Raw genomic sequence first — 22,680 nt, 5'->3', positions numbered from 1 at the left:
ATCATCTTTAGAAATTTAATAATAATAGTGGTAATAAATAATAATAACTCTTATTTATCTGCCTCTCTGATTTATCGATTTTCAAGGAGGAATTAAAATTTGAAATTATTAGTAAACATCGAAATACGAATAGCTTTAGATACATACACATACATACACACATACATATTCACACCTACCTTTGTCATACCTTAACATTTTTGACGTAACCATGGTGTCAATGTCCGTGTCACCTTGTCTCTCATTGCTGGATTCGCCGTTGCTTTCATCTATCTTTCAACTTCCTCCCAGTAATACATTGATTTTTTTTTTTTTAAACTAATTCCTATACATTTTCATCATTTTAAGAATTTTTCAAATATGCCAATTACCGGATGCATACACACACACACACACACATACATACACATACACACACACACACACACACATATACATACAAACATACGTACATACACACAGACAGACACATGCAATCATATAAAACTTTTCGGAATTTCATTGCTTATTGGTATAAAAGGGAAAGGACGTTTCTAAGGTAGAGGAATTTTGATTCAATGGAAATGTATTGATTTTTTTTTTGTGCGCAAAAGGAAATGAGGAAATTTCAGCAGGATAGATTTATCAGGAATGTAACCTATCAGTTATCCTGTTGGTAGCTTTATCAGGAATGTATCCTATCAGTTATCTTGTTGGTAGCTTTATCAGGAATGTAACCTATCCTGTTGGTAGCTTTATCAGGAATGCATCCTATCAGTTATCATGTTAACAGCTTTATCAGGAATGCATCCTATCAGTTATCTTGTTGGTAGCTTTATCAGGAATGTAACCTATCCTGTTGGTAGCTTTATCAGGAATGCATCCTATCAGTTATCATGTTAACAGCTTTATCAGGAATGCATCCTATCAGTTATCTTGTTGGTAGCTTTATCAGGAATGTAACCTATCCTGTTGGTAGCTTTATCAGGAATGCATCCTATCAGTTATCATGTTAACAGCTTTATCAGGAATGCATCCTATCAGTTATCTTGTTGGTAGCTTTATCAGGAATGTAACCTATCAGTTATCCTGTTGGTAGCTTTATCAGGAATGTATCCTATCAGTTATCTTGTTGGTAGCTTTATCAGGAATGTAACCTATCAGTCACCTTGTTAACAGCTTTATCAGGAATGTAACCTATCAGTTATCTTGTTGGTAGCTTTATCAGGAATGTAACCTATCAGTTACCTTGTTAACAGCTTTATCAGGAATGTATCCTATCAGTTATCTTGTTGGTAGCTTTATCAGGAATGTAACCTATCAGTTACCTTGTTAACAGCTTTATCAGGAATGTAACCTATCAGTTATCTTGTTGGTAGCTTTATCAGGAATGTAACCTATCAGTTACCTTGTTAACAGCTTTATCAGGAATGTATCCTATCAGTTATCTTGTTGGTAGCTTTATCAGGAATGTAACCTATCAGTTACCTTGTTAACAGCTTTATCAGGAATGTATCCTATCAGTTATCTTGTTGGTAGCTTTATCAGGAATGCATCCTATCAGTTATCATGTTAACAGCTTTATCAGGAATGTAACCTATCAGTTATCTTGTTGGTAGCTTTATCAGGAATGTAACCTATCAGTCACCTTGTTAACAGCTTTATCAGGAATGTAACCTATCAGTTATCTTGTTGGTAGCTTTATCAGGAATGTAACCTATCAGTTACCTTGTTAACAGCTTTATCAGGAATGTATCCTATCAGTTATCTTGTTGGTAGCTTTATCAGGAATGTAACCTATCAGTTACCTTGTTAACAGCTTTATCAGGAATGTAACCTATCAGTTATCTTGTTAACAGCTTTATCAGAAATTTAATCGAAAGCACATTTCATTATGCTTCCGCATTGAGTGTTTCTTTAAATTTTTGCTATAAAACATTTTATTTGTTATTGCTATTATTTCATATGCTTTTTTAGCATCATTTTAAATGAATTCCATCATTATTTTCGAAAAAAAAGAGAAAAAAACATTATCAATTACAAAATAATATTATTTGAAAATATTTATCAGTAAGAATATAACAATTTTTTATTCCAACACAATCCTTTGTTATTCATCTAAATATTTCTCATTAATTAGTAAATAAGATTAGCAATCATTTTCATAAATCATTTCATCTAGTACTAAATACATTCATATCTTCCATTTAAAAAAAAAATAATAATGAAGGGAAAAAATTTATCATTTAAAAAAAAAAAAAATAACAAAGGAAAATTTAAACATATTTTTATTTTGAAAATAAGATATTTATAAGACTTATTAGTGATCTAATTTTTTTTTGAACAATAATCTTTATCACATTTTTGAGTTATTACTAAAAATTAAACAAATTTTTTAAAAAAAATAGTATTAAAAATTAGGAAAAAAAACTTAGCCTGTTCTTTTTTTCTTTTTTTTTTTGATAAGATAAAGAAGCATTTTCTTTTTTTTTTTCATTTTTCTTTTTCTAAAGGTCACAATATTGCATAATAATTGTCATATGAAAAGCGATATGAAAAATAAAATGAAATTTTTTTATGAAAATTATAAATGGTTATTAAATATATACATTTATTATGCTTCGCAACAGGTATTCCAGGTAAGAGATTATCTCAAATGAATGAAATATACATTATGCATAGAAATATATTTGTATCGATTAATATATATATCGATTAAAATATATATAGATCAAATTTTAATATATTATCAATTTTCTCTCATAAAAAATAAATCTATTATTTGTGAATTTCAAATAGCAATCAATAATTGAATTTTCTATTAAATTATTTGTATGAAATTACAAAAATGTTTTTCATTTGCAATGAAAGGTGACAATTTTGGCATAATTGAAATTATTGATCATTTGATCTTAGATTTTCAATACCATTGTAGCAAAACAATCTATGGTCCAATGATGTGATTTATAATTGTAAAATTTATTGTTGACAGTTTGAGGGATGTAACTGTTTAACTTGACATAAATACTTTTTATTCAAACTATATCTTTTTTTTTTTTTTAAAAAAAAAAGTTATATTAATCAAATTTGTCATTTTCCTTTTTTAGTTCTTCGATCTTTTCAGGTTTCTTTTTTTTTATCAAGTTTTATTTCTTTAAGATAAGAAATGAGTCATTTTTTATTTAAATACTGCATCGTAAACAATATTATTATTGTTACTATCTTGCTTTTTTTCTTTTTTTTTTTTTAAAAAAATCTATTTTTATAACAATTTGTAAGACAAATTTGAATTTCATTAACATTTAAAAAAAAAAAAAAGTAAGTAAAGAAAGAAAGTAAACATTGGAAGTTATCATTGTATAAGTGTGTGTATAAATCACAAACGTTATGAGAGAAAATTCAAAAATTTTATTTTAATCATCACCGTCAACTATTTTTGAATTTTATTATTTTGAAAAAAGTAGATGATGACTCATGATGACTCACTCATTCGTGATATTATTTCAATTTCCTTTCTTCTCTGTTCAACGATATTTAGGGGAAATTTCTAAATTTTATATGCAGTGCTCAGCTATTTCAATTTTATTATTTTGACCATCACTGTCAACTATTTTTGAATTTTATTATTTTGAAAAAAGTAGATGATGACTCATGATGACTCACTCATTCGTGATATTATTTCAATTTTCTTTCTTCTCTGTTCAACGATATTTATATAATTTTATTCATTGTTGTCCATCCATCATTTATCAAAATTTTTAACATTTCATTTCATTAAACAAAAGTAATTTTGCTGACTCATTTCACATCTTATTTCAAATATTCCATCAATCTAATCGAATATTTTATTTTAGTACTTTTACTTTTTTTAAATTCTCACATTTATAATCTAATCATTTGACAAAAAATGCTTCTCAAACTTGTCTTTCTTTTCTAATAATTTAAAAATTTATAATGTCACTTTCATGAAAGTGTTTTGTTCTAGAATATAAACCAGTTTGTCAACACATATTGACAAATAATCATTCAAATTTTAATATAATTATTTATTTTTCGCCATCTTTGATTAATAAATTTTAAAATAAATAAATTTTTCATTTATATTTTCACATCCTATTTCAGGTTTTCAACTATCATATTTTATCAAAGATGAAATTTTAAATGACATAATGTAATAAACTACAACATTAAATATTTTCTTTTTATTTAAAAAATTTGAAAAAATTTGTTTAAAACAAAAAAAAAAAAAGAAAGTTGTATAAAGTTGTATTTTCAAAAACAATTTTCATTAAAGGAATTTAATTGTATTTGTAAAAATTTTATAGTGCTATCAAATTTCTCGATGACATTTTCATCGATTGATAGGACAAATGTACAAAATTTGAAAAGTGAATAAAATGAAAGGATAAGTAAGAAAGGTGAAAACTCTTTGGCTATGATTTAAATTTAGGTCATTTCATTTTGACCATTATTGAGGCCATTCCTTTCTCATTTTATCATCCATCCTTTGTCCCCAATCATCCTTTCATCTTTTGTATTCATTTTTGCCATTGAATAATTATTGACTAACAATGCAAATTTCACTATGAATTATGTGAAAGAGAATTTTTATTGATTAATTTTTGATGACAATAATCGCATAAAAATTTTAATTAATTTCTCTTTTTTTTTTTTCAACTTTAATACTTTTTATTTTTTACGTTTTTTTCTTAGCCCATAAATGTTTTTTTTAATAATTATTAAATATTAATTTTGTTTTTGTTTTCTTTTTTGTTTATTTGATTAAATCCTATTGAGATTACTCTCTTCTTTTTTCTTTATTATTATTTTTTTTTTTTTTTTAAATATTAAATATTCATTTAAATTATCTATCTATCTATATATATTGAGGACCCTAATGATAATAAATTATTAAAATTTTCTCAATTGATTTTTGATTAAATCGATTTTTTGACATTTTGTTGATTTATAAAATTAGTATAAATTGCAGCAGTTCAATTGTTACACTCTATGAATAATCTTTTATAGTGTCGAAGAAAGTTTTTTTTTTTCTTTTTTGTCAAAATTTCATGAAATTTCATATTTCGTAGAAATTTTTAATGAAAATTCAATTAGTTTTTAGTTGATCAGTATTGATTAGTTATTATTCAATAATATCTGTCTAATTTAATGGATCATATGAAGAAGAACTAGCTTAATTTTATGTAAATTATTGAAATTATTAATAATATTACTTTGCAGTATTTAATTTATGATCGATCCTTTTCTGAATGTAATCCTTTTTTTTTTTTTTTTTCTGATTTGGAGTTTTCTTTTTTCTTTTGCAGAAATTTCTCCAAAATTTGAATATTTTCTAAAATGTGTCACTTATATTTTATTGATGAATTTTTCAAATTTAAATTACAATTGAATATTAGATTAAATCAGAATTTCTTGACCGAATATGATGAAGGAATTTTGAAATTAGATAATCGCTGCTCAGTGGGATATTTTATTGGTTTTATGTTAGTAATTGACCTATTTATCACTATCATATTTTGATCTCACTAACTGATATGACGGAAATAGTCAGATAGCAATTGATAAATTGAATTTCACTTGAAGTGTGCATATGCAAATGAAATATAAGTTGAATTTTTTATTATTATGCAATTTCTAATTTAATTAGAAAAATTTGAAGCACTAATTATTTAAGAATTAATGAATGATAAGAAATGAGAAATTAGGTATGAATGAATTGAATAAGATTTCAAATTTTAAAAATTAATTGTTTTGAGAAAATACCTAGCACATCAGTTCTTTATTAATTATTAATTATTTTATTTTTTATTTTCTTAATTAATTGTTGATTTTTAATTAACTATTGGTAATTGTTTATTAAATATCAAATATAGCAAATGAATTCAATGATTTCGATTAAATTAAGAAGCAATAGGTATTGCTAATGAAAATATAACTTTCACAATTCAGAAGAAAAAAATATTTATATGACTCAAAGTATTTAAATGTGTCCTATCTGTCACCAAACAAGTAATCAAATGACACAAACAACATTTAATGAAATGCAAATAAATTGTAAATAAAGATGTATCAAAATCGATAAATTAAAAATAAAATTTGGATGAATAATTCATTCGGAAAAGATGGTAACAATTGTTTGAGATAGTTATAAAATTTTTAATGCTATCTGATTCATACAGTATTTTCAATTATTACACTTGCAAAACTCTTCTTACAATCTTACATATATTTTAAGGTTGAAAATTTGCAAAATTCAAAAGTGATAATCCGGAAGTAACTTATAAAGGTTTGGATTTAAAAAAAAAGACGACAACATTAGAAAAAAACTAATATTAAAATCTTAAAATAGAAAGCAAAAAACAAATATGAGGTAAATTGTAGGATAATCTTTATTATCATTGCTGATTAGATACTGATTGACGACAACAGCGACGACAACAGCTTGAATTTTTTTGCATTTTAAAAAGTTAAAGAATCTGAGCTTAAAAAAAAAAGCATTTATTATTTTTAGAATCAATTTTAAGAAATTTTTATTTGTGATTAATGAAATTTAAGTATATCGTGATTGTTATCATCATCATCATCATCAGCAACTACTATCATTACTATCCATAGTCGCTTTCAACAGCTTTTTTTTTCATAATATCGTGATTATCAATCACTATCATCATTAGATACCAGCAATATTATTATCGTTATCGTCGATAGTGATTAGTATAATCATTGTCATAATCATTATCACTAGCATCATCGCTATGTTATCATGATCTTTATCACTACTAGCACCATTGGCCATTAGCACCATCATCATTATTATTATCATTATCACTGGCATCGTCACAATCATATCAATCTTTACCATTACTGTCGTTAACATCATCGGTCACTAACATCATCATTGCCAGGCCTATCACTAACACAATCTGTCATTAGCATTATCATCATTATCGTTGCCATCATCAGTCATTAGCATCATCATTATCACTAACACAATCTGTGATTATCATCATTATTATCACTGCCATCATCTGTCATTAGCATCATCATCATCATTATCATCAAATACGCCCTCGTTGATTCTTTACAATGACTGTACTAATGCTAGCATTATTTGAATTACTATTTTGAATTTTTCTATCATTTATCATTACTTTTTTATATTTAAATTGCTTGAACACATGGCGCCAATAATTATCAGTTAAAAAAATCTAATTTGAAAATTTCAGGAAATTTCGTCAAATTTTATCACTCAATTGCAGCTACTACTATTGATGTAATGTTTATTGAAATAAATCATTTCATTCACACACTGTAATAATAACTAAATTTTTTTTTCTTTTTTTTTTTTGCTATTCCTACAATTTACAATTTCATTTGAATTTTCACCAAGAAAACACACCAAAAAAAAAAAAAAAAAAAATTGATTCTAATTTTTGTGATAAATAATTTTTGCATCTCTGTGTGATTTGTATTTGACACTGAAATTTTCAACATTTCATCAGAATATGTGAAAGAAAGAAATTCGATTTGAAGACAAATATAAAAAACGTTTATTCGACGAACGTAATTATTTCTACTTCTCTTGATCGAATCAAAGTGAGCTTTAATGTCCTAATTTTCTCTCTCTTTTTTTTTTTTTTTTTTTTTGAATTTTTAAATTTTCCACACAGTGATATTATCAACAGAAAAGGTGCAAAATTGTGATATTTTAAAAGAAAAGAAGGAATGTTTTATTAGTTTCTTTCTATGCATATACTTATTAAATTTGAAATTAAATAAAATTCAAATTTTCAAAATTTCTCTCATTTAATCTATGATAAGCAAATATTCTTTAATTGTTTTATATGCAAAATAATTTGCATTTATTTTAATAAAAATTAAAGTAATATCATTTTTTGTCATCTTGTAAAATATGATAATGTTTAATGAGAAATAAAATTAGTTACAAATTTAAATTTAGCTAATATTTTAATTTTTAATCATTTCATTTTTTCTTCTTCTATTTCCTTTTTTATATTTATTTGCCATAAATTCATTTTTAATTTGTTATGATGAATTTTAAAAATTTAATCTAAACTGAACAGTTTATGCTTACTTCAAAGTTTGTAAATATTTAATAATGTAACTTTGCAATTGAAGTATTTGAAGAGGATATTGTTATTTGAAAAATCATACATCCATTTCAATATCACATCTAAAATTGTCAAATAAAAATTGTTCGAGAGTATAAAATTGAGTTACAAATCATTCAGCATCACAATCAATTATTAAATATTTCAATTTTTAAATTGAGTCTATTAAAATTTCCATTCTTTTTTTTTTTATTTCCAGTGTTCTAGTAGAATTTTTTTTTATTAAAAATTAAAATTTTGAATTGGTTTTCGAATTTCAACTAAATTTCACTTTTAAACTGAATTACTGATGAAATCGAAATTCCGGTTTTTTTTTTTTTTTTTTTTTTTTTGACAGGATTATTATTTGATTTATTTTATTTTTTTTTTTTCTATCTTTGTATCAAAAATTGTAAGTTTACTAAGTTTCAACATTATGTGATGATAATTTTCATGAATGAAGGAAGAAAAGAAATTTTTGACTAAAAATGTTATCATCTATTGTTAAAAATGAATTGTAAAATTTAGTAGTGAAAATTTCAACTTAAAATTTCATTGTCATTTGTTACTAAATCAATTGTATTTCATTTGGATATGTTTGAAGGTCATATGAAAAGACTTATTTCGGCTTTACCAATAACAAAACCGGTATTTTGGTAACTGGGAATAGTGTGCTATGTGATACTGAACACATTGCTATTTGAAGAAAAAAAATTTTTACAAAACTCTTTTCAATCATTTGAAATTTTAGTTAAAATTTTAATTTTCTGACTTAATATTCATTATTTTTATTATTATTTTTGTTGTTATTTGTTTACTAAAAAAAAAAAAAATGTTAAAACGAAATGATTGTTTGTTTTTTGTATTTAACTTTTCGAATTATTTATTTTATTATTAAGCATTCCAGGAACGAAATATATTGATTTCATATTAAAATGAACTTTCTTAAAACGAAAATATGGGCAATTATCAAAATAAATTGATTTTGTTTTGTTGTTGAAAAATAATCAACAATGCTAACTTTTAACATTGAAATTACTAAGTAAACATTGTAAAAGTATTTTTTTTTTTTTTATATATAATTTTAAATCATATTTTTTTGCTACAAAAAAAAGAGTTAAAATTTTGTCAGAAAAAAAAAAAAATTGTTCTTTGTGAATGATTTGTTGAAATTTCCTCAATTAAATTATTCATGCATTCATATATCTTTATTGCGATGTTTTTTTTTTTTTTTAATTTATCATAAATGATATCATAAAATTTGTTAATTCTTATAAAAGTAAAAAATTTATAAAATTTTTTTATCGATGAAATTAAAAATACATTTTTTTCTTTTTAATTTCTGATATTTTTTCTTTAATAATTGATACTATCGTTGTTATTCTTTTTGTTTTTGTTTTTTTAAATGATACTATATTATTTCATTTTTTATCATTTGTTATTGTTAACAGAATTATTACTGTTATTGTTGCTGCTGTTATTTTTATTGGCGTTGTTATTGTTGTTGTCGTTGCTGTTGTTGTTATTGTTATTGTCGTTGCTGTTGTTGTCGTGTTTTTGTTGTTGTTTTTATTGCCGTTGTTGTTGTTGTTGCTGTTGTATTGTTATTACAATTATTACTTGCGCAAATATTCTTTCAATAATCAAAGATAATTATCGTAATTTGTTATTGCTACTGTTGTTACTACTATTATAACCCATGTCTATCTTATTTTACAAAATTTTAAATGATTTTAATCAATTTCAAAAAAAAAAAAAAAACGTACAGTACATCATTATCATTATCATCATCAGTTAGTCAGTGATATTTTAAGGTATTCCTGTCAACAGTTACTGTAAAATGATGCTTTCAAGTATGTGTGTATGTGTATGTGTCTGTGTATACATGTGTGTATGTGTATGTGTATGTGTGTGTATGTATGTATGTGAAGGACTGTGTGAACCGGTTCTTGAATTTTGATTCTTGACGATTTTATCGACAGATGTGTTACGGAGGAGCAAATGGATGACAGAGAAATGTGCGCAAATGTCAATGATTTTAAGATTTTTTTTTTCCTCCTTCTTTTGTACAAAAAACTGTTGGAAGTAATGGTATATTTATCATTGTTTATTGATTATTGTTATTATCATTGTTTATTGATTATTGTTATTATCATTGTTTATTGATTGTTGTTATTATCATTGTTTATTGATTATTGTTATTATCATTGTTTATTGATTATTGTTATTATCATTGTTTATTGATTATTGTTATTATCATTCCTTATTGATTTTTTTTTTTATTATCATTGCTCATTGATTTACTGTTGTTATCATTGCTATTATTAATTGTAATTAATGTTAGATTAAACTAAGAAAGTAAAAAAAAATCAAAAATTAGTTTAGAGAGGGAAAAAAAATGCACAAAGTTTTTTTTTAATTATTAATTCATAAGAAGCATAAGGTTTTTTTTTTTTCTATTTGCTGGTTGTATGCGTATTTTTAATCAAATTTGTTTTTTTATTTATCGTTTGGTTTAGTTTAATTTGTCATTTCATTTTTTTTTAAAAAAAAAAAAATTCATTTCAAATCTATCGCAATATTTTAATTTATATACAAGAAAAAAAAATGATGAGAAGCTTTCAATTTAAAAAAAAAAAAACTCAATTATTATTATAATTTTTTTTTAAATTACATCAAAACGATATAAATTTTAATTTTTTCTCTTCAAATTTTGAAAGTATAAAAATTTTATTTTTTTGCAGTGAATTTAGATGGGAAGTACAGCAGTGCAAAAAGGATTACTAGCAATAAGCATTTTGCTAATTTTCATTGGTCTTGGATTTACATTTGCTGGTGTATTCTCACCAGCATGGCAGGTGGTTGACATTCGTGAATTTCGAGCTGAGCATCAAGTAAATACCTTCATTCCTTTCTTTTTCTACGCTTAATTAGAGTATTAATTAATAATCATCGATAAAGTGTTAATATAAAGTAATGAGTAGTAAGTATTACTATGAAACTATTAGTCATTGATAAGGTATTAATGTGGAAGTAGTAATCAGTGATAAGACATTAATGATAGTGGTATTAAGTATTAGTCATTGATAAAGTATTAATATGAAAGTAATAATCACTTATAAAATATTAATATTAATGGCATTAAGTATTAATCATTGGTAAAGTATTAATGTGAAAGTAATAAGTAGTAAGTATTAGTATGAAATTATTAATCATTGATAAAGTATTAATGTGAAAGTAACAACCACTGATAAAGTATTAATATTAGTGGTATTAAATATTAATCATTGATAAAGTATTAGGATTGACAGTATTAATTATTTGTTTGAAGGTAATAATCAGTGATAAAATATTAATATAAAAGAAGTAATCATTGATAAAATATTAACAATATTAAGTATTAAAGTGTTAATCATTGGTAAAGTATTAATACTGATAATATTAAGTATATATATAAGGAAAGTATTAATCATTATTGATATATTATCGATTACACTGATTGATAATTCATTACTGGTTACTGATAAAAGACATTTAATAGATTCATTATTAAAATTCTACCAAATTTTGCTTATCATTTGAAAATTAATTAATTGTTTAATTTTAAATTTAGTTTTAATTTTAATTTATTGTTACATTTTGAAAGTTAATTAATTGTTTAATTTTAAATTTAGTTTTAATTTTAATTTATTGTTACATTTTGAAAGTTAATTAATTGTTTAATTTTAACTTTAGTTTTAATTTTTACATTTTGAATTTTTTTTTACATTTTTATTGTTACATTTTGAATGAAATAATTTCTAAATGACTAAAAAATATAACAATAATGTAATCATATTGCTAATATTTTCAGTTGAAAAAGTTATTTTTGAAATATTTCAAAATAAAAAATTAGCTGAATCATTTCAAATGAATATTTTCACTTTAGAATTAATTTTTTTATTTAGAAAATTTTGCAAAAGTTTTTGAAAAAAAAAAAAGAATTATTTTTATTTGTATTCCATTTCTTTTCTTATTTTTGTATGATAAAAAAAAACGATGAAATCATTTATATTTATTGATATTACTAAATTTTAAATTCCAATAATCATTTATTCATAACAATGAATTAATTTAAATCATTTTAAAATTTATTGTAATAATAAAATTATGCAGAAAAAATTTCCATCTACTAAATAAAATAATGCAATATTAGCCATTAACCTTTAAAATAAGTAATAAAAATTTTAAAAGATTTAAAAATTATTGAAAGTAATAATTAATAATAAATTTTCAATCAATTTTTTCAAAAAAAAAAAATTAGATATTACAATTTATTCACAAATATTTTAGAGAGTTGAAAAAAATAAAGTCTTATTAATTTTTTATTATTTATCTAAACTCAATGAATTAATGAATACTTTTATCATTTTATTTTTTAATATTTATAAATTATCTTTGTTTCTTAGGTCAAAGTTAAATTATATATTTAATATATAATTATGCATATCTGAAAGTTAAAATTGTAATTAATTAAGTTGAAAGTATTAATTAGAGGATTAAATAAGCTAAGAGAAACAAATATTCAACTATCAATTCTCTACTCTTTATTTAAACTCATTGAGTACTTTAATCATTTTAATGTTAACTTTAGAATGAATGAATTTTTATTCAGAAAAATTTTACAAAACTTTTTAAAAAAAAGTAAGTTAAAATTAAAACTAATTAAATTAAATTGAAAATATTAATTAGATGAACTAGTTAAACTGTAAGAAACAATTAATCAACTATCATATCTCTAAACTCAATGAATTGTTTTGTACTTTAATTTTAACCTGTATAAATTAAAATTAATTAAAACTAATTAAATTAAATTGAAAATATTAATTAGATGAACTAGTTAAACTGTAACAAACAATTACTCAACTATCATATCTCTAAACTCAATGAATTGTTTTGTACTTTAATTTTAACCTGTATAAATTAAAAATAAAACTAATTAAATTGAAAATATCAATTAGGTGAATTAATTAAGCTGCATTTCAATTAACTCAACGAAACAATTACTCATCTATCATATCTCTAAACTCAACGAATACTTTTGTACGTTAATTTTAACCTCTATAAATTAAAATTAAAACTAATTAAATTAAAAATATAATTAAATCGTAAGAAATAATTACTCAACTATCATATCTCTAAACTCAACGAATACTTTTGTACTTCAACTTTAACCTTTAAAAGTAATTAAATAATTAATTAAAGCATGGCTTATGGTGGGATTGTACTCGAGCCGAGAAGCATGTCGTTGCGGTGGCTGATTTCTATGCAGAAGAACCACTACATTGTATGTATAAATTTGATCGTAGTGCTGAAATGGTAATTGAAAATACATTAAATAATATTGATGAAGATGGAGCTGCTGGTGAATCTGAACATCATCGATTCTGGGGTTTAAATTTTAATTTTTAAATTATTTAAAACTTTTTTTTTCTTTTAAGTATTCCTTTTAAATAATATCTATTGTAATAATTTATTAAAAAGTTTTCTTTTCTTTTTCTTTTTAAATAATATATATATTGTAATAGTTTATTAAATTTTTTTTTATTAAATTTTAAGTTTTAATTATATTATTATACCTGTAAATAATATATCTAATTTACTGTATATTATAAATTGAAATAATTTATTTCATTTCGAGTTTTAATTAATATTACCAGTGCATATTGTATATTATTTATTGTATATTAAAAACTCATTTAAACTTTTAATTATTAAAATTTTTAAATCGCAAATAATACTATAAAACATTTAACATATGTACATTGTAAATTGATCTAATATTTATTTTCTTCATTATCAATAATCGTTATCAGAACTAATAATCGTATGAAATAATCATTATAATTTTCTTAGGATAACTATGAATGATTTCATTTCAAAATAATCAATATATCATATATGTAATTAATATATCAGAAATTCATCAAATGATATAATAATATATAGATCATATGTATTAATAATTTGATCATTAATTAATATATATTAATTAATTAATATATATTTTTTTTAATTAATTAATATATATTATTCTTCATTTATTATTCTTTTATTAATTAATATATATCATTCTTCCATTATCATTTAGTTAATTAATATAATCATTCTTCTAATATATATTTATTTAATATAAAATAACATTAATAAATATTAATGATGTTTTAAAATTAGCAAAATTATCAATATTATTCAATCAAATTATCAATGTTATTTAATCAAATTATCAATGTTATTTAATCAAATTATCAATGTTATTTAATCAAATTATCAATATTATTTAATCAAATTATCAATGTTATTTAATCAAATTATCAATGTTATTTAATCAAATTATCAATATTATTCAATCAAATTATCAATGTTATTTAATCAAATTATCAATATTATTTAATCAAATTATCAATATTATTCAGTCAAATTATCAATGTTATTTAATCAAATTATCAATATTATTCAGTCAAATTATCATTGTTATTTAATCAAATTATCAATATTATTCAGTCAAATTATCAATATTATTCAGTCAAATTATCATTGTTATTTAATCAAATTATCAATACTACTTAATCAAATTATCAATATTATTCAGTCAAATTATCATTGTTATTTAATCAAATTATCAATACTACTTAATCAAATTATCAATATTATTCAATCAAATTATCAATGTTATTTAATCAAATTATCAATACTACTTAATCAAATTATCAATATTATTCAATCAAATTATCAATGTTATTTAATCAAATTATCAATACTACTTAATCAAATTATCAATATTATTCAATCAAATTATCAATGTTATTTAATCAAATTATCAATACTACTTAATCAAATTATCAATATTATTCAATCAAATTATCATTGTTATTTAATCAAATTATCAATACTACTTAATCAAATTATCAATATTATTCAATCAAATTATCATTGTTATTTAATCAAATTATCAATACTACTTAATCAAATTATCAATATTATTCAATCAAATTATCATTGTTATTTAATCAAATTATCAATACTACTTAATCAAATTATCAATATTATTCAATCAAATTATCATTGTTATTTAATCAAATTATCAATACTACTTAATCAAATTATCAATATTATTCAATCAAATTATCATTGTTATTTAATCAAATTATCAATACTACTTAATCAAATTATCAATATTATTCAATCAAATTATCATTGTTATTTAATCAAATTATCAATACTACTTAATCAAATTATCAATATTATTCAATCAAATTATCATTGTTATTTAATCAAATTATCAATACTACTTAATCAAATTATCAATATTATTCAATCAAATTACCAATGTTATTTAATCAGATTATCAATACTACTTAATCAAATTATCAATATTATTCAATCAAATTATCATTGTTATTTAATCAAATTATCAATACTACTTAATCAAATTATCAATATTATTCAATCAAATTATCATTGTTATTTAATCAAATTATCAATACTACTTAATCAAATTATCAATATTATTCAATCAAATTATCATTGTTATTTAATCAAATTATCAATACTACTTAATCAAATTATCAATATTATTCAATCAAATTATCATTGTTATTTAATCAGATTATCAATACTACTTAATCAAATTATCAATATTATTCAATCAAATTATCATTGTTATTTAATCAAATTATCAATACTACTTAATCAAATTATCAATATTATTCAATCAAATTATCATTGTTATTTAATCAGATTATCAATACTACTTAATCAAATTATCAATATTATTCAATCAAATTATCATTGTTATTTAATCAAATTATCAATACTACTTAATCAAATTATCAATATTATTCAATCAAATTATCATTGTTATTTAATCAAATTATCAATACTACTTAATCAAATTATCAATATTATTCAATCAAATTATCATTGTTATTTAATCAAATTATCAATACTACTTAATCAAATTATCAATATTATTCAATCAAATTACCAATGTTATTTAATCAGATTATCAATACTACTTAATCAAATTATCAATATTATTCAGTCAAATTATCATTGTTATTTAATCAAATTATCAATACTACTTAATCAAATTATCAATATTATTCAATCAAATTATCATTGTTATTTAATCAAATTATCAATACTACTTAATCAAATTATCAATATTATTCAATCAAATTATCATTGTTATTTAATCAAATTATCAATACTACTTAATCAAATTATCAATATTATTCAATCAAATTATCATTGTTATTTAATCAAATTATCAATACTACTTAATCAAATTATCAATATTATTCAATCAAATTATCATTGTTATTTAATCAAATTATCAATACTACTTAATCAAATTATCAATATTATTCAATCAAATTATCATTGTTATTTAATCAGATTATCAATACTACTTAATCAAATTATCAATATTATTCAATCAAATTATCATTGTTATTTAATCAAATTATCAATACTACTTAATCAAATTATCAATATTATTCAATCAAATTATCATTGTTATTTAATCAGATTATCAATACTACTTAATCAAATTATCAATATTATTCAATCAAATTATCATTGTTATTTAATCAAATTATCAATACTACTTAATCAAATTATCAATATTATTCAATCAAATTACCAATGTTATTTAATCAGATTATCAATACTACTTAATCAAATTATCAATATTATTCAGTCAAATTATCATTGTTATTTAATCAAATTATCAATACTACTTAATCAAATTATCAATATTATTCAATCAAATTATCATTGTTATTTAATCAAATTATCAATACTACTTAATCAAATTATCAATATTATTCAATCAAATTATCATTGTTATTTAATCAAATTATCAATACTACTTAATCAAATTATCAATATTATTCAATCAAATTATCATTGTTATTTAATCAAATTATCAATACTACTTAATCAAATTATCAATATTATTCAATCAAATTATCATTGTTATTTAATCAAATTATCAATACTACTTAATCAAATTATCAATATTATTCAATCAAATTATCATTGTTATTTAATCAGATTATCAATACTACTTAATCAAATTATCAATATTATTCAATCAAATTATCATTGTTATTTAATCAAATTATCAATACTACTTAATCAAATTATCAATATTATTCAATCAAATTATCATTGTTATTTAATCAGATTATCAATACTACTTAATCAAATTATCAATATTATTCAATCAAATTATCATTGTTATTTAATCAAATTATCAATACTACTTAATCAAATTATCAATATTATTCAATCAAATTATCATTGTTATTTAATCAAATTATCAATACTACTTAATCAAATTATCAATATTATTCAATCAAATTATCATTGTTATTTAATCAAATTATCAATACTACTTAATCAAATTATCAATATTATTCAATCAAATTACCAATGTTATTTAATCAGATTATCAATACTACTTAATCAAATTATCATTTTTTTCAGCATGGCATAAAGCAATTCTTTTTTTCATACTTTTCTCGCAATTTCTTGCATTTATTTCATTGTGCACTGGTGTTTGCATACCTTGCTTTCGACCTACAGCATTTATCTTCACTCTTTCACTCTTTATAGCTGGTAAAGTTTTCTTCTCTTAGCAAATTTAAATCTTATTTTAATTAGGAAAATTATATTTCAAGTAGTTAAGATTATGATTAAGTTAATATTTATGATTAGATTATGCTTAAGTTAATTTTTTTTTTTAAATTAAGGTTATGATTAAGTTAATTAGGTTAGTAGAAAAAAAAATCTTCAAGTATAAGGTAAAGTTAAGGAAAGAATTGTTAAACAATGCATATAGTTAAGCTTAAGTTTAATAATGTATTCAAATAGTTAAGTTTAATTTTAATAATATATTTAAATAGTTAAGTTTAATTCAATGTAATTTTTTTTTTTTTGTATGCTAAGCAAACATATTTTTACATTTAAAAAATATTTTTTAATTTATAATGAATATATTCATAACATGAATTGCTTCTTCTTTTTTTTTTGAAAAATATTTATAGAAAGAAAAAAGGAGATAAAAATGAAAATTTTCAAGCACAATGTGCAATTAAAAGAAGATTTAATAAATAATACACACAATTAAGTTTAATTTAATTTAATTTAAATTAAATTAAATTGATTATCACTTATTAAATTTTATTTATTTATAGTGTTATTTTCATTAATTGCTGATGGCGTTTTCTTCCTAGCAGCAAATAGAGTTGACAATCGTTTTGTGCAAGGAATGGTTGGCAGCTATGAAGTAATTAGTCTTTTTTAAATTAATTAATTTTATCGTTTATACTTATATGAAATTATATTTTATATCAGGATGTGATATATTCTATACTTAAATTTTCAAAAATTTTTTAAGAAAAGAAATCACAACTTTTGAAGAAAAAAAAAAGTAAATTTGTTAAATTTTCATTTCCGAATATCCCATATTTGTGGCTTATTTAAAAAAAAAAAAAAAAAGGATCAAACCAATATTTTTAGATTTTAAAATTTAATCGAAACTTTTAAATTTTATTTTTTATTTTTTTTTTTTTTTTTTGATATTTTAGCAACGAATCGGTTATGCATTCTATGTGCATTTGATTGGTACACTCTGTTGGATAGTTGCATTTCTGTTTGCACTGCTTACGACGTACAAATTTTTCACGGAACGATACTCTTCGCGGTGAGAATTCTTTTGCTTTTAGCAGTAATGTCATATAAGTAAGATCACAATGACAAACATCGAGAATAATCTCGATGAAATTGCGATTATCGAGAATAATTTCAATAGTGTCGTGATTATCGCGCAAATAATTTTGATAGCATCGCAAATATCGAGAATAATTTTAATAGTATCGCGATTATAGCGAATAATTTTAATAGTATCGCGATTATAGCGAATAATTTTAATAGTATCGTTAATATCGCGAATAATTTTGATGGCACCGCAAACATCGAGAATAATTTTAATAGTATCGCGATTATAGCGAATAATTTTAATAGTATCGCGATTATAGCGAATAATTTTAATAGTATCGCGATTATAGCGAATAATTTTAATAGTATCGTTAATATCGCGAATAATTTTGATATTATCGTGAATATCGCGAATAATTTTAATAGTATCGCGATTATAGCGAATAATTTTAATAGTATCGCGATTATAGCAAATAATTTTAATAGTATCGCGATTATAGCGAATAATTTTAATAGTATCGTTAATATCGCGAATAATTTTGATATTATCGTGAATATCGCGAATAATTTCAATAGTATCGCGATTATAGCGAATAATTTTAATAGTATCGTTAATATCGCGAATAATTTTGATATTATCGTGAATATCGCGAATAATTTCAATAGTATCGCGATTATAGCGAATAATTTTAATAGTATCGCGATTATAGCAAATAATTTTAATAGTATCGCGATTATAGCGAATAATTTTAATAGTATCGTTAATATCGCGAATAATTTTGATAGCACCGCAAACATCGAGAATTATTTTAATAGTATCGCGATTATAGCGAATAATTTTAATAGTATCGCGATTATAGCGAATAATTTTAATAGTATCGCAATTATAGCGAATTATTTTAATAGTATCGCGATTATAGCGAATAATTTTAATAGTATCGCGATTATAGCGAATAATTTTAATAGTATCGTCAATATCGCGAATAATTTTGATAGCACCGCAAACATCGAGAATAATTTTAATAGTATCGCGATTATAGCGAATAATTTTAATAGTATCGCGATTATAGCGAATAATTTTAATAGTATCGTTAATATCGTGAATTATTTTGATATTATCGTGAATATCGCGAATAATTTTAATAGTATCGCGATTATAGCGAATAATTTTAATAGTATCGCGATTATAGCGAATAATTTTAATTGTATCGTTAATATCGTGAATTATTTTGATATTATCGTGAATATCGCGAATAATTTTAATAGTATCGCGATTATAGCGAATAATTTTAATAGTATCGCGATTATAGCGAATAATTTTAATTGTATCGTTAATATCGTGAATTATTTTGATATTATCGTGAATATCGCGAATAATTTTAATAGTATCGCGATTATAGCGAATAATTTCAATAGTATCGTGAATATCGCGAATAATTTTGATATTATCGCAAATATTGCGAATAATTTTGATATTATCGCAAATATCGCGAATAATTTTGATATTATTGTAAATATTGCGAATAATTTTGATGAATTCAAGTATTATGAATAATTTTTAATAAAATTAACCTAGCATCATATAAACTATTGTTTTTTTTTTCCCCACATCAAATTTTTTGCTATTTAGGATAAAAAACATAAAAACATTAGAAAATTTGAGAATTTTAAAATTGATTTCTTCAATTATTGCTACTTGTTAAAATGAAATCACTTTTATGCATCAATTTTCATAACTTTTCATCATAGCAATAACTTATATTATTACTTCTACTTTAGCTTATAATGGAAATTTGTTAGGTAAAGTACAAACATTTATTTCCACTTTATGCACCAATAAACTAATAGCAGCGATAGCAATTTATAATAAAATATTTCTTCGTAAGCATTCAAATTGCTTATTAGCTTCTCATTAAATTTAAAAAAAAAAGAAAAAAAAACTAATTTATTCATTTTGTTATATTTATTTCAAAAAAAAAAAAAAATGACAGTAAAAAATTTTTACATTTTTTGCTTTTTATTTTATTTAATAAATTGAAGGAAAAAGATGAAAAAAAACATTATTACTTAAGCAGACAATTCTTAATTTAATTTAAGCCAGTAAAATCAATAATTATATGATCAATTATTATGCTAAATGATTGATCTATGTTTGATTTAATAGTTTATTTTTAGAATTTACTTTTTTCTTTTTTCTATATTTGATTTATTGATTTTTCTTTAGAATTTTATTACTTTACAAAAAATTCCACAAAAAAAAAGTCTACTATTTGTGTGGATCTTATTTATTACTGAAAAAGTTTATTATTAGTTAAAAAAAAAAAAAAGAAATTAAAGAAAGGTTATTATTGGCCAAAAAATATTAAAAAAAAAATTGTTATTGGCCAAAAAAAAAAAACAATTATAACATTTATATAAAAAAACTTAATGAAACTTTTCATCTTCAGTACCGGCGTACATTTTCGTTCCGATGCTGATCCACCACTTCTGGAAAAATACAATGTGGTACCGTCTAGGCCATCACCGCCAATAACTTATGTCCGCGAACATACCTATCGAGTTACCAGTGCCTAAGTGATATCAGTTATGGCCATATTAATAAATATATATATAATATATTCAGTGAATATAATATATGCTATATCATTATCATTATCATATCAAATCAGTGATAATTACTGGATTAGAATAACTTTTTACTTGGGATAAGAGATAGTTATCATAATCATATCAAATCAATGATAATTATTGGATTAGTGTAATGTTTTATCGGGACACAGGACCATTATCATTATCATATCAAACCGATGATAATTACTGGATTAGTACAACTCTTTATTGGGGACAGAGAACTATTATCATTATCATATCAATTCGATGATAATTACTGGATTAGATTTATTCGTTATTTGATTAATTTTTTTCATCTTTTTATAAATAAATTTTTTTGATATTATTTCATGCTTAATTCATCTTTCTTTTTCATAAATTATCAACAATTTTTTTTTTTTGCTAATTTAATTTGTCACATTTTGATAATTTTAAATTAGCTAAATCGATCTTTAATTTCTATTTTCACACTTAGTATCATTTAATAGGTTTAATTTTTTTATTTTAAACCTGCCAATATATCATTGCTATGTTATAATGCTCATTTATGTGCATTTTTTAATTCCATTTCTTTTTTTTTTTTGCTTTCGACTGGTATATAATTTAATTTGACGGCTAAAAATATCTAAAATTACTTTTTAAATATTTAATTTTGTTTACTTACAAAATTTTTTATGCAGATGAAATATTAATTAATATCGAAAAAGTTGCAAAAAAGTGAAATAAAATTAAAATATCATAACTGTTTCAAAAAAAAAAAAGGTATAAATTTCAATTAAACCTAATTTTTTCATTATTTTTCTAAAATTTCTTTAAAAAGTTAGTTTAAGGCGCTTTTGTCTTTTGTTTCCATTTGCTATTTGCACATTCTTATTAATTCTGAATTTTTTTTTTTTTACAAAAATATTATTAATTATTTGATTATATGTTAATTGGATGCATTTGCATTCATTTTCTCTACTCGTATCGATCTCTCTTCAAATATTCTAAAGTATTTTTTGCAAGCAAATAAAAATTTGCAAAAAAAAAAATTAATAAATTAAATTAAAAATTTATTTGCTACAAAAGTTTTCATTTTCATCCGATTATTTTAATTGTATAAATGAATTATTTTTAAATTGAGATAAATTTCTTTTTTTTTTTTTTTTCTATTTTCAATATTCAAATATTAATGCTTTCATATTTTTCTTCT

General features: G+C 21.6%; 2 protein-coding genes across 2 annotated transcripts; both read left to right on the top strand.

Moving 5' to 3' along the window:
* Window positions 1-360: 360 nt before the first annotated feature.
* Window positions 361-537, top strand: Bm14144 (Uncharacterized protein; the record flags this gene model as incomplete). The annotated part of the gene is made up of 1 exon (XM_043081230.1): window positions 361-537. One exon carries the CDS (start codon window positions 361-363, stop codon window positions 535-537), a length of 177 nt encoding a protein of 58 aa, XP_042937164.1.
* Window positions 538-10,864: 10,327 nt separating this feature from the next.
* Bm12399 (Uncharacterized protein) lies at window positions 10,865-21,452 on the top strand (the record flags this gene model as incomplete). Its single annotated transcript, XM_043081229.1, has 6 exons — window positions 10,865-11,005; window positions 13,356-13,542; window positions 17,646-17,777; window positions 18,356-18,447; window positions 18,749-18,864; window positions 21,326-21,452. 6 exons carry the CDS (start codon window positions 10,865-10,867, stop codon window positions 21,450-21,452), a joined length of 795 nt encoding a protein of 264 aa, XP_042937163.1.
* Window positions 21,453-22,680: the final 1,228 nt, after the last annotated feature.

The sequence above is a fragment of the Brugia malayi genome, assembly GCF_000002995.4.
Source record: "Brugia malayi strain FR3 genome assembly, contig: Bm_v4_Chr4_scaffold_001, whole genome shotgun sequence".
Classification (NCBI taxonomy): domain Eukaryota; kingdom Metazoa; phylum Nematoda; class Chromadorea; order Rhabditida; family Onchocercidae; genus Brugia; species Brugia malayi.
Note: the sequence above shows the minus strand (reverse complement) of the source record. Positions and strands in the feature narration are given on the sequence as shown.